General features: G+C 31.8%; 1 protein-coding gene across 4 annotated transcripts in view; it reads right to left on the bottom strand.

Annotated features, from left to right (window-relative positions):
- Cblb (Cbl proto-oncogene B) overlaps positions 1 to 12,687 on the bottom strand; it is a 205,516-nt gene that overhangs the window by 26,760 nt on the left and 166,069 nt on the right. For 3 of the 4 annotated variants that reach the window (XM_071615386.1, XM_027943202.2, XM_071615389.1), the window contains 4 exons: positions 11,630 to 11,724; positions 3,012 to 3,158; positions 316 to 413; positions 68 to 199 (listed from right to left, as the gene is read on the bottom strand). In XM_071615386.1, the coding sequence (XP_071471487.1) occupies positions 68 to 199; positions 316 to 413; positions 3,012 to 3,158; positions 11,630 to 11,724 (472 nt within the window). The remainder of the gene's footprint in view (positions 1 to 67; positions 200 to 315; positions 414 to 3,011; positions 3,159 to 11,629; positions 11,725 to 12,687) is intronic. The other variant, XM_071615387.1, reaches the window with a different exon arrangement.

Genomic DNA, 12,687 nt, shown 5'->3' with positions numbered 1-12,687 from the left:
TCTAATAATGCAGAGATGGGGCGAAAAGGTGGGAGGGGTCATTTAAAATTTTTTTAAAAGTTTCAACCTAATGGAGGGATGAGAAGATCATAATCAGAGGGCGTCCTGTTGAGTGAAGAACCATGCTTTGGATTGTCCCGAGTTGGAGGCCTGGCAGGTGGTAATGGCACTGGATCAGAGGCTGACTCAAAAACATCTCCTAGAGGATAACACAAAACCTTAATGTATTTTCAGTACAGTAAGGGAATGGAATTTTGCCTTTAAATTCTGACTATTAAGGTATAGATTGCAAAGTAGAATGTATTCTATACATACCCTTTAAATATATGCCTAAGTCAGGGATGTTTGATTTCTTCACCTCTGAAGATGTACCATGTGTTCCATTCAGGATACAATGGCCATTATCACAAGACCTAAAGCAGAGATAGGAGGACAAAATTATATAAGGATTTCAGAGTTCCTTTAAAAATCACTGGGGTCTGGTAGAGGGAACTAGTACTCCTGTTCATATAAAGTTTGAAACTAAATATATTGTCTTTTTTGGAAAAAGCATCAATGTTGGTATATACAGCCCACAAAAGAAGGACAATTATTAAACTTGCAGTAATTCCATTAAAATTCCAAATGTATATTCAAAGACCTAAGCCTAATACTACTTCACTACTGTTGTGAACAGGCTCTCTGATGCTGTGGAAAAATGACTTAAGTGTTGAGTATACAGTAAGTAATTTTAATCTGAGTGTACGTAAAAGTTAATAATCACTACAAAAGATTGTCTGTGGTTAGTATTGATACTTTTGAAATCATACTAAGAACACAATGGGTAAAACTGAGCCATGGGAAGACAATAGTGAAAAGAGAAGGAGGGCCTTTTGTCTTCAGCATCTAGCTGTGTAACAATCTTCTAACAAAGAGCTATAGAAAGCAAAGTTTACATTTTACTTTCCATTGAATTACTCTGAATTCTTAGAGCAAAGTAAAAGTACATACATAATGGAGGAGATAGTGGGTATTTGAATAGATATTGCAAGAGTGCTTCATCTGAAATTCATTTCCATTCTCTCTGGTGGCCACTTCTCTTTAAGAAGCCAGATATGGTTCATTTAAAAATAGTTATCATGTATTGAATCTTCATAATAATGATGGATTTTTACTGAAACTGAACTGAATTATTCATTTACTGTTTCACCTTTTCCACATATTGACAATTTTCTTCTCCTGATGTTCCAAAGGGGGGAAACACAGAGGGAGAGGAAGTGTTAAGTTTAAAGAGTGCTTTGGAGAGGACATAAGAAGAGGCTTCATCTATCAGCTTTCAAGAAGAAATTAGATAAAGAATTCACTCCAATTAAGTTTAGGAATTATCAGCAGTTATTACTTCTCTATAACAAAAGAAAGATGGTAATGATGGTTATAATTCAAATTTATTTTCATGATTTGGGAGGCCTGCCACCAAAATATCATCCACTATGATGTGACAATTAAAATTTAACATCTTAAAATTATACTCCTCACTACTCCAGCAATGAAAAAATATAAGACTCCCAAGAAGAACACAAAAGTTTATCCTATTTAGTTTTTAAAAAATTACTACTCGTTTGTAAGAGCTAAAGGAACTGAAAATTGTGACAATTTATATGTGATGAGAAGGAATAACTTTTTTCTCTATCAGCAGACACTTGGTCCTTTTGATATAACAAATCGCCTCCCAGCTATTTCTTTGTCTTCTCAATGATTATTATTTTTTCAACAACTGTCTTAAACACCAGCAATTAGCAAGAAGTACACTGATTCTTGCTTTGAAAAATGAAGCCCTGGAATGCAGAGTGTTACTAAGCCTGGTTAATAATTCTGCAGAGTGCTGATAATTCTAACCAGCATCACTTAAGACAGACCTTTGGTTAATGAAAATTTGCTTCTCTTACCCTTTTATTTCATTATCTATCTCAGTGAGATATTTGAAGAAAGGCATTAAAACACTGCTAAGTCTTTCCATCTGAAAAGAAGGAAATACTCCACTCATACATGATTTCAGAGGATTGGCTTGACCTCAAAGGAAATGACACACTAAGTGATGATGGCCCAGAGGGCTAGTGTCCAACTGCTCTCCCACCCTGTCAGTCAGGAGATACCGGCAGCATCTGAGCTCTATTCTGTGTGCCCAGCAGTTTCAGAAATGGTCCACATGGGAAATTGGAGCTTAGAGAGGTCATTTTGAAGATGAGATTGGATCACTGATTATCTTATATGTGTCAGTTAGATATAAAGTACAGAAATATTACTAGATTATAGCTTAATGATTCAATCATATACATGTGAAATAATGCTTATAAATAAATGATATTTCTATACACAGCACCCATTACTGATAATTCTCAAAGTGACTGCTACTTCAAATACCTAGGATATTCCTAGTATAGCAAGAATAATGAACAATGGAAAGAAGAAACAACAAAACCACTATTGCTTAAATTCTTATTTGATCAAAGGGAAGGTAAAATAGAATTTGGTTAAAAAATGAAAACAGTTAAGTAAAACAATTTTAGTTTTTTTTTTTTTTTCACTTCTACAAGATGTGAGTAGAAGTTGTAGTATATTGTAAAGGGAAACGAATATGAATCATACTGATCTTCACATCACGAAGAAAAATTCTAAGGAAGGCTGGTATAACACCTTAGAGTTAGTTTCTAAGCGCTAATTTTTTTTTTATGATATATGTGCTTGGAACTGATAACATATATTAAAACAGCTTATTCAAAATGCATGAATTAATCATTATATATAATATATAACCACATTTAATTAGTTTTTAGAGGGCAACAAAACATTCCATTACATTTAGTTTTCTCCTTAAAAGCAATACAAAAAATACTATATAGAAAGAGGAAGCTTTGAGCAGGAAATCAGGAATTTTTAACCCCAAATATTTGATTCAACTATATAAAAAGAAACCCCACAAATGATAATGCTTATGCAGAAGTTAGATGATGCAAAGCTTCCCATATGCTTACCGAATGGAAGGTTTTACATTATGACAATGAGATGGTTGTGAATTTGGGGGAACAGGATGGGATGAAGGAATCTTGTATTCATCGTCATCTTCCTCTCCTAGTTCTCTTGTTTTCTCTGTAAGAGAATTTGCTAACGGACCAGTACACCTACCAAGGGGGGAAAAAATGAACCTAGTTTAAGCATAATACATGTTTGAAACAGCAAGTCTGATATGATATATCAAATCAAAGAAGCTACTAGGTCACTTACATTCATTTTTCAATTACAGGATAACATCAGGGGAGTTGTTCATATACTAAATACAAATGGAAAGGACTTTCAACATTTAGTTAAGACTTTCTTGACAAGATTATAAAATTCTCAGACTTAATAATTTTAAATGGCACAATGAGAAAAAAAACAATAATCTATCAAATAAAAGAAAAGATCTTGGAGTTAGAAGAGAAAACACACACAATATTCAAACCAAAGCTATTAAAATATTAACATTTTTTCCTAGTTTAACTTAAATGATTAAACTAAGATGACAAAAATATGCATGTCATAGTTTTTTATATATTAATGTAGTCTCCACAGAAGAGTCAAACTTTTTGTCTCTTGCGAATATTACCTATAGTTGAAGAAAATCCTTTAGTTCAATGAAACTAAACTGCAAGGTGAAGTGATAATCCAAGTTATTAGTTTTATTTAAACTACCACCAACAACTAAGAACTGAAAATGAATGGAATAATTAGAACCAGATAAGAGAACTTGTTATGGCTCTGAAGCACATTATTAACTTAATTTCCTGGGCTAAATAAAAGAGGTAAAATAAGTATCTAATACTAAAAGAAAATTTCAAGCATTTTACTTATCCATTTGGGTAAACAAAATAAAACAAATGCAAAAAACAAAAAGTATTATTTTTCATAATTGTTGCTAACAGAATTTAATTTAACCCATTTTGGTTCCATGGAAAAACATACTTGAGGGAGAAAAGCATAAAACCAACCTTGCCAATTGCAAGACAATGGAAATACATATGGATCCAAAACTTTTTTGTTGATCATCATGGACATCATGATGAAATCTCTTCCAAGAAAGAGAGGAAGGAGAAGAAGGAGGGAAAGAAAGCTAAAGAAAGAATGAACCAAAAAATTCCCAAACAAGAGACCGCAATTTTGCAGCACCTTCTGTAGAGGGAGCAAGAGGCCTTTGGTATACAAAACTATCAAGCCTAAGATGAATTTTTCATTTTGATTTCTTCTTACCCCTAGGTTAACTATCCCTTGTCTGAAATGCCCAGAAACAGAAGTATTCTAAGAATTTTTAAAAAATTTTTGAAATATTTGCAAAAACTTTGGCAGCTGAACATTCCTAACATATGCACAAAAAGTTTTGCACATTGGAACATTTCAGATTTTCTCTTTAGTGGTAGTTAGAATAGAAAAACAATTTGGTGGGGAGTGGGTGGTTCTTTCTGCCCATTACAGGAAGATATTTTGAAAGACCTAAAGGTTTCAAGTTTCAACCATATAGTTAAATCTCTATGAAGTTCAAAGAAAAATCTTTCCTAAGATTTTTCAAAAGTTAATTTTTACCCCTTTGAAGAATTTTTCAAGATGATATTTGCATTTTCATTTGTTAGAGCTATGTTAGAATTCAAATGACAGTAATTGGAGAGATGAAAGTACAGTGTTACAGTATTGGAAGGTCTGCTGTCACAGCCCAGAGCACATACTAAGAACCTCAAGAATCAGCTAAGGGTTACACCGACTATGATTTACTTCCAAGGTTAAACCTTGAAGGTAGGTGGGCTATAGAATAGTAATGGCATTAGAGAAGGGTTTTAAAACTTTACTTTACATAAGCACTTGTGCACACAGACATCAATTTAGCTGTCTCAGGTACCAGAATAGGTTCTATTACAAAATGAAATGAGTACTATGTAAATCTTTTCCATGTCCTCACATACTTTCATTCATAATGGATCATTTTTTTCCCCCTATGGTACAAAAGCATGTACTGCACAAAGGAAAAGGAAATATTTTGACCAACTATTCAATAACCACATCAATGTCAGTAATGTTCTAATATCTGTAGGTTACTTCCAAAGATTCAATAGCTTACAAAGAAGCATTTCATTTTGAGTCAATGGACAATTTTTAAAATAACACCTGTTTTGGCTAATGTTATATGTTACCTTTAATGACAAAGAATTCTGTGTATGTAAATTTCATCTACTCTTTTATTGTGCTGCAAATCAATTGATTAAGCATTTCTGGAAAAAAAACTCATCTAATATTCTACTGAATAATAACAACTTACTAGTAAAACTTCCTAGTTATGGATTGATAACTTTAATATGGATTTTGGTGAATTATATTTAGAAATGTAAAAAACATGTCAAGTGGAACTTGTACCTAAATATGACAAAATGTTTTTTTTTCTCATTTATTACCATTTTAATCAAGTTTTAAAGTTTCAGATTTTGCTGTTCAATATAAAATCCTCCTACAATTATAATACTCTGCTTGAATCAAAAACAAGCCAATTAATTAGAATATCAATACAGCACACTTTTTCATTACTTTAAATTTTTTTAAAGAATGTTCTGGGACTGGGGTTGTGGTTCAGTATTAGAGTGCTTGCCTAGCACATGGGAGAGGCACTGGGTTCAATCCTTAACACCACACACAAAAATAAAATAAAGGTATAAAATATATTTTAAAAATGTTCTGAAAGGAAAAAATGAAAGCAGTTCCTATTGCAAATGGAAATAGAAGACAAAGGTAAAAAGTGTAAAGAACTTTGTTTCTCTGAAATATCAAACACAAAGTCCATGTAAAAACTTTATTTGTGGGCTAGGATTGTGGCTCAGTGTTATAGTGCTTGCTTAATGTGTGTGAGGCATTGGGTTAGATTCTCAGCACCAAATAAAAAAATGAAATTAAGAAAATTACCCTATTTGTAATTGCAGGTGGAACTTTTTCCCCCTTCAATAACTCAAAAAAGTAGGCTCAATTTTACTTGCAAATAAATAATTGGTAAAACAATTAGATTTATAATTATTCACTATTTCCTCATATATATATTTCTTTGGCAGGATAAAAGAATTCTAGCTTATGGAACATGGGAAAATTTCAGTTTTTGATTTAGCTAATGAAAAATTTTAAGGACAAATCAAATTTGGCTGGTTCCAACCTAAAGGGACCAACTAAAGCATGCTGCCATTTATCTGTTATTGTACTAATTTTATATTATCATCATACATTGCTCCTGTGTTCTGTTATGGTTGCTCTCATTCCTGAGTTAAGATTCTGGCAACGCATAGGGACATACTCTCTAAAACATGCAAAACCATCTTCCCTGCAACATGTACATTTATTGAATTCATCATTGCGTATTAGTTATTGAAGCCTTCTCCTAACATGTTCATTGTCTACATATGCACATTGGAATACACCAAGAAACATGAATGCTCAGGAGATATTTTATAATGTTGTACTTAACCAGAAACTTTTACATTTCAAAACTAAAGACTCACAAATGCATTCCTCCAGGGCATTTCATATTCATTTTCATATTCCTGGGGTGAGGCATATAATCTGAGGGGTCAACTTCTCTATCAGCTTTAATCCTTTTAATTTATATCTTGAACATCACCCTTACCAAGTAGTTTTCTTTCCTAAATTGAGTAATTTCTGACACCTCAATTACTCCTTAGCTTTCCCAGAAAAATAAATAATGTGTTTTCTAAAGACTAAACTATGTTACTCTTATATTTCTGTCTTGAATTACAAAACATTTTAGGGCCTTTGGGTCCACTGAAGATTTGAATGGTATGCTTGTACCTGAGCACTTACAAGCTTTTTAGACAAAAATAATGAATGGCTAATAGAGAAATGAGTAAGCCAGTAAGCAATAAAAGATCAATCATTTGTAGAAACATTTTGCTGTTCAGAAATTGTGATACTGTTTTGCTTGTTTTCTACACATATGAATCTCTTTTCATTTAATAATATTTAAAAGTAAAGTAATAAATTATTTTTAATTAAAACAGAATCTTGAGGACTTGTCATAAACATTATTCTACATTTCTTGTGCTACAGTATTTCAAACCAAACAAGGAACATACCTAACTCAGGGAGATCATAACCCAGAGAAAAGGGAAAACAAAAGACAGCAATAACTGAAATGATTATTGCATGATTGCCACATATAAATCATTTCCCAAAAAATATTAAAATGAGTTAAATATATATGCTATTTTTGAAGGTTCTTTCATGATATTGAGAAAAGTCAGTGTGATATACAATTAAGCTTTCAGATAAGCTTTAATTATAAGCAATTTAACTGACTAGAGACTAGAAAAACAGATCTGAAGTCACTTTGAACTTGTGTTCTGTCCTGTGTCAACACCTGACATGAATACTCTGGCAGCTGGCTCCCTTGCTTTTTAGGTGTTTCTATTTAAATGTTACCTTTTCAGAAGGGTTTTTTCTTAGGACCTCATTGAGAGTAAGAACTCTCTGTCATTATTTACCTTTCTGGGCTTATTTTTCCTCCTAAGAGTCACTAGCTGACAAGATACAATATAGTTATTTGTTTACTTTCTGTTCTCCTTAATGAGACCATAAATTCCAAAGAGGATTTTATTTTATCTTGTTCCTGCTGAATCTCCAACTGCTTGCTGAACAGCGAGATGAAAATGGAATATTGACACAAAATTTGGATTCTGTATTCATGGATCCTAAAACATCAGTACCTTATCTGTTTATAAAAAAGCATAACACTAATCAATAATAACATCTCTTTTTATTAAAAAAACATAAGCCAAATATAATACTGACTCATAGATATTTGAAAACCTATGATAAATATGCCAGAATATGAAAGGTCCACACTTCTAAATGACAAGATACAAGAAAAATAATTCTTATAAAGAAATTATATTCCTTAGCACTCTAGAACATTATCTCGTCTAGAAGTAAAAACTCTACTATTACTTTAATAATATCTGTTAATCTAACAATATATAATGCCCAGAGTTTCATTTAGTTTAATTTAAATAATCAAATATTTCAACATAAATATAAATTAGTAAATACATAATATGAAAAGCAAAGTAAAAATAATTCATATAAGATTTTTATTCCTCCTCTAAAAAATAAATATTATCCATATTTAAAGTATTTACCCAAACTTCATATTTATAGCTCTGTCAATGATGTTAATTAAATAGAAACCATCATGAAAAACCATTATTTCAAAAAATTAAGAATACCTATAAAATAATTATAATTTCTGCCCACTTTTACAACTTCATATGTTTTTTACAAATAAATTCTATATTACTATAGGTATCAACATAAATTACCTCTGCAAGTCATATAAGTCATACAAAGTTTGGCCAGAAAGGAAACCTCATCACAGATTATCCTCTACCATTAAGTAAATGAAGATGATAGTAACAGTATCAAATATTTAACAAATACACTTCAATAAATATAAAACAGGGTAGTATAGATTAAAAGCTAAATGATAGCTTTGATATTCTGGAATTTAACCTTGAGATTGTCAACATGTGAGATAACTATAAGATTCTGCTTTAGTCTGAGTTTGAAAAACACATTAACATAGCTGGGTACTTGAATGTCCAACATCCCCATTTCAGTAAGTGAGATTTTGCTAAGACTTTTTTGCTCTGTGACCCTCCAGAACCAAGGATATATTATCATTGTACTCTGGCTGTAGACTCTAATGAAGCCAAAGCAGACAAATAATGATGATAATGATCATATCCAATGTTATAATAATATTAATAATAATATTATCATTAATATTATTATTAATACAATTTATACTGGTTTATACTGGCTATTAATTTATACTGGCTATTAATACAATTTATACTGGTTTCAGGAAAGGGTTGTGATCAACCAAGTATAAATTAACATTCATGTTCTAAAATTTCTATATAATTAGCACCATAAATAAACTTTAAAAAATATATTGTGTAGAACCTAAGATGTGGCCCCTTAAAAGGATTTGAGAGATTATTTAAGATAAACTGATCCTCTGATTAATCAGATGGAGAAAGTAAGGTCCAGAGAAGTTTACCTTCTTCACAGAAAGACAAATACTTTATACTAAAGCAAAGTTCAGAAACCAGTCTGATTTTATTCTACTATTCACTTCAAAATTCCATGCTGGTTTCATAATAAATAGTGCATAAACAATTAAGAAAAATGCTTACAATTATACTAATGTTTGTGGCAAAGGAGGGCATGAAATTATCTCTACAATACTATCTAACTGGTGTTAAAAATGTCTAAATTTAAAATTGTCCAAATGATAACTTTGGACATTGATATATATGGTATACATATGTGTTGTTTCTTTCATATAATTTACATACTTCCTATAATGAACAACTGCCACCTATGGAATCAAAAACAAAAAGAAGATGAAAAAATAAGTGTGCCATTAAAATCTAACACACTTATTACTAATATGGCTAATTTGCAGCATGCAAAATAGAAAACTAATGTGCTGTTAAGTATGCATTATTAAAATATTTCTCTAGGTAAAACAATTGAATTGTTTTTGAGGAAAACATCAAGAGTAAATGGGAAGAAAGCATAATGAGATGGCTGATCTTACAAACTAAAGTATTAGAAAAATATCAGTAAAATACAGTATACTCTGATTTTGCTACTTTTGATTTACTTACAGGAGAAGCAGGTACAATATTAAGTACTAATGAAGCAAACTACAACCTCTACCTGTTATCACACTTGGCAATATAAATTTAATAAGCAATGTGAAAGTTTAATTGAAGATTTCATTTCCCTCATTTTCTGAAGTTGTTTGAATTAACAGAGAAAACTAAGTTTAGATGTTTTATTATATAAAATATACATAGACTTCATTTGAGACTAGAATACCATCACGTGTATGCACTGATTTTTCAGTTCCCTGCACATAACATGTGTAATTGTTTCTGCTACCATGTCTGATGAATACGTGGCAGCTCCAAGGAAAGTCTTCACTGAAAAATAATCCAATTAGTTGTATCCCACCGTCCCCTGAACGCTCTCAAGTTGACACTCATGTTTTCCCTCATATACTACCTTATCCAATTGTGTCATTCCTCGTGACTCTGGACATGACTGTACCCTCTAGGAAACATCTTTGACTTACACAGCCTATAAGAGATTCTCATTCAAAATCTCTGAATCTAACAAGTTGTATTACTTCATTTAGTGACGAATTTTCTCTAGTGATTTCACATACTTAATTTTATTTTACAAAGTAGAATGTAAATTTCTTGGGGGCTGAGATTTAGCTTATCCTTCTTTTCCTATATGTAGTGGGAGTTCAGTGACTACAGAGTAAGGAGCTAAGAAGCTAAGATTTTCAATTAGAAATGAGGGCTTCAGAAGACAAAATTAATATCAATCAATCAACAACTGAGAATTCTCCAGGGAAGAATTGGAGAATACAGACAAGGGTTTGGACTTCAAAACTTTATTATCTTTTTAAAATTAGAAAACAAAATAGCAGAACATATGATGAAATGTACAGAACTAAACGAAATAGTACAAATCAGTCTTAATCATTAAACAGAAGTAGTCACAGAAGTTTTCATCAAGAAATAGAGCTTGAGACAAGGACATTAAGGATGAAGTTTCTAAAAAGATAGAGAATAAGAGGGAACAAATAGAAAACTCATGAAGCCAGAAAAAAAAAATCATACAGACATAATTACAGGGCAAATGTTAGGAATTGCTGGAAAAGTTTTTAGTTGGATAAAATTCTGTTGCATCTTACATATCAGAAGAATATACAAATAGCTTGAGAGAAATGAGGGAGAAGCAGTGGTGGTTCTAAAGTGGGAAAGAGATCTGATGAAAGCAAAATTAAATGACATTAGCTATAGTGAACAGAGCAGGAGAAAGAGAGCTAGATGCTTGACTTTAACCTGGGGTCATATCACTCAAATCACTCAAGTGTTAAGTGTGCTTCTATATCTCCATTTTTCAAATGAGACACCCAGATTAACTCATTTTCTAGCTTTAAATCCACTGATGCTAATTCTGTGACCACATGAGATGATTAGATAGAAGGCTCTTTTAGAGTCCAGCCAGACAAAGGCAGGAATAGGAAGATTAGTTAAATACAAAAAACTCCAAAAGAATAATCAGCAGGACTTAGGGACTGAATGGATTTGAGAAACAGGGAACTTGGAAGAAATGGAGACTATTTTCTGATGTCAAACTGTAGAATAGGGATAAAATGTGATGCCTCTGAGGAAGAGAGAGAAACTGAAAGACAGCTCCCTATACTGCCCTACCCTCTTCTTGAATACAGGATATATTTAGCTTTCTGGCCCCATTTTCCTATGCACAATCTCAAGAGATTAAATAAACCTATAGAAGATGAGACTCAGTTGCCAGCTTAGAAATGGGAAGAATCTTGATTTCTGGTACTTGAGTTTATAACTGTAACTGGATTATTTTTCCATTATCGATTCCTATTTGTTGTGTCATTTCTGCATTGAGAACCTCAAAACCACAATTATCCTGTCTTTATATGTATGAACAAATGATCTGCAAATTAAATAAAACTCACTTTATGCTGGGGAGAAGGGTAGTAACTGGAGGAGGAGGAGAAAGCCGAGGTGGAACATCATATTCTTCACTTCCAAGGTGACCATTGGAAAAGACCTGAAAAGAAATCAGATAGCTTTAACTACTGAAGGAATTTAAAACAAGAGCATATCTTAGAATTTAGGAAGATTTATATCATGTCCAATTTTTTAAACTTATGAAATATAATAGTGTATTTAGAAATCAGTAGCATCACAGTGATGTTTCACCACTACCCAAAGTAGTAGCAGGTTAGATTTAAAAGAGAGAGTGAAAAAGGGAAAAAATATGACTCTTAAGCATAATTGAGAGGGACTATTATGTGATTTTTCAGTTTGTGAGAACAAGCCACGATGGTTAACTTGCTCATGGCTTCTATGGAGAGCCAGGAAGTCATTACTCCAGTTAGAAAATTCTGATTTCCAGGTTTCTCCTGTACACATTATAGGAAGTGTCAGAACAACTGCTCTTTGTTACACCGACAACTTGAAATTAGGGAAACTTTTAAGTTGCCTCTTACAGGAGAAAACAATTTGGCAAAGACATTATCACAAGAAAAGATTAAATATATTTTAAGATTTGTAAGTAATAACTAGATTTTTATCATGGATCTCTTTTGTAAACTCTTATTACTTCATATATAAAAGATAGACTAACGGTGGGGCAAAAAGGATATAACTTGAACAGTTCAAGGTAATTCAATTGAGGATCTAGCCTTAACTTTTCCCTCTGTCATACTTCTAAAATAGTGTTGAAGCTTTAAAATTCAAAATTGAAAAATCCATACACTTACTTATCAACTAAAAATAAGAAAGGAAACAAGTTAAATGAACACATTGTAAATTAATCAGTGTTTGCATTTCAAAAACTATAAAATCTAACATTATAGCATTAAAGTTTTTCACTCTAAAAACCAGGCCTTAGTCTTTAGTTCCTATTTCTGTTTTTTGAAATCTCCCTCATTACATTCAATATACTATACTGATAGCATGACAAAATATATCAATTTAAATAATGTGATTTTATCATGAATGTTTTGAC

Source organism: Marmota flaviventris, chromosome 8 (assembly GCF_047511675.1).
Source record: "Marmota flaviventris isolate mMarFla1 chromosome 8, mMarFla1.hap1, whole genome shotgun sequence".
Taxonomy (NCBI): domain Eukaryota; kingdom Metazoa; phylum Chordata; class Mammalia; order Rodentia; family Sciuridae; genus Marmota; species Marmota flaviventris.
Note: the sequence above shows the minus strand (reverse complement) of the source record. Positions and strands in the feature narration are given on the sequence as shown.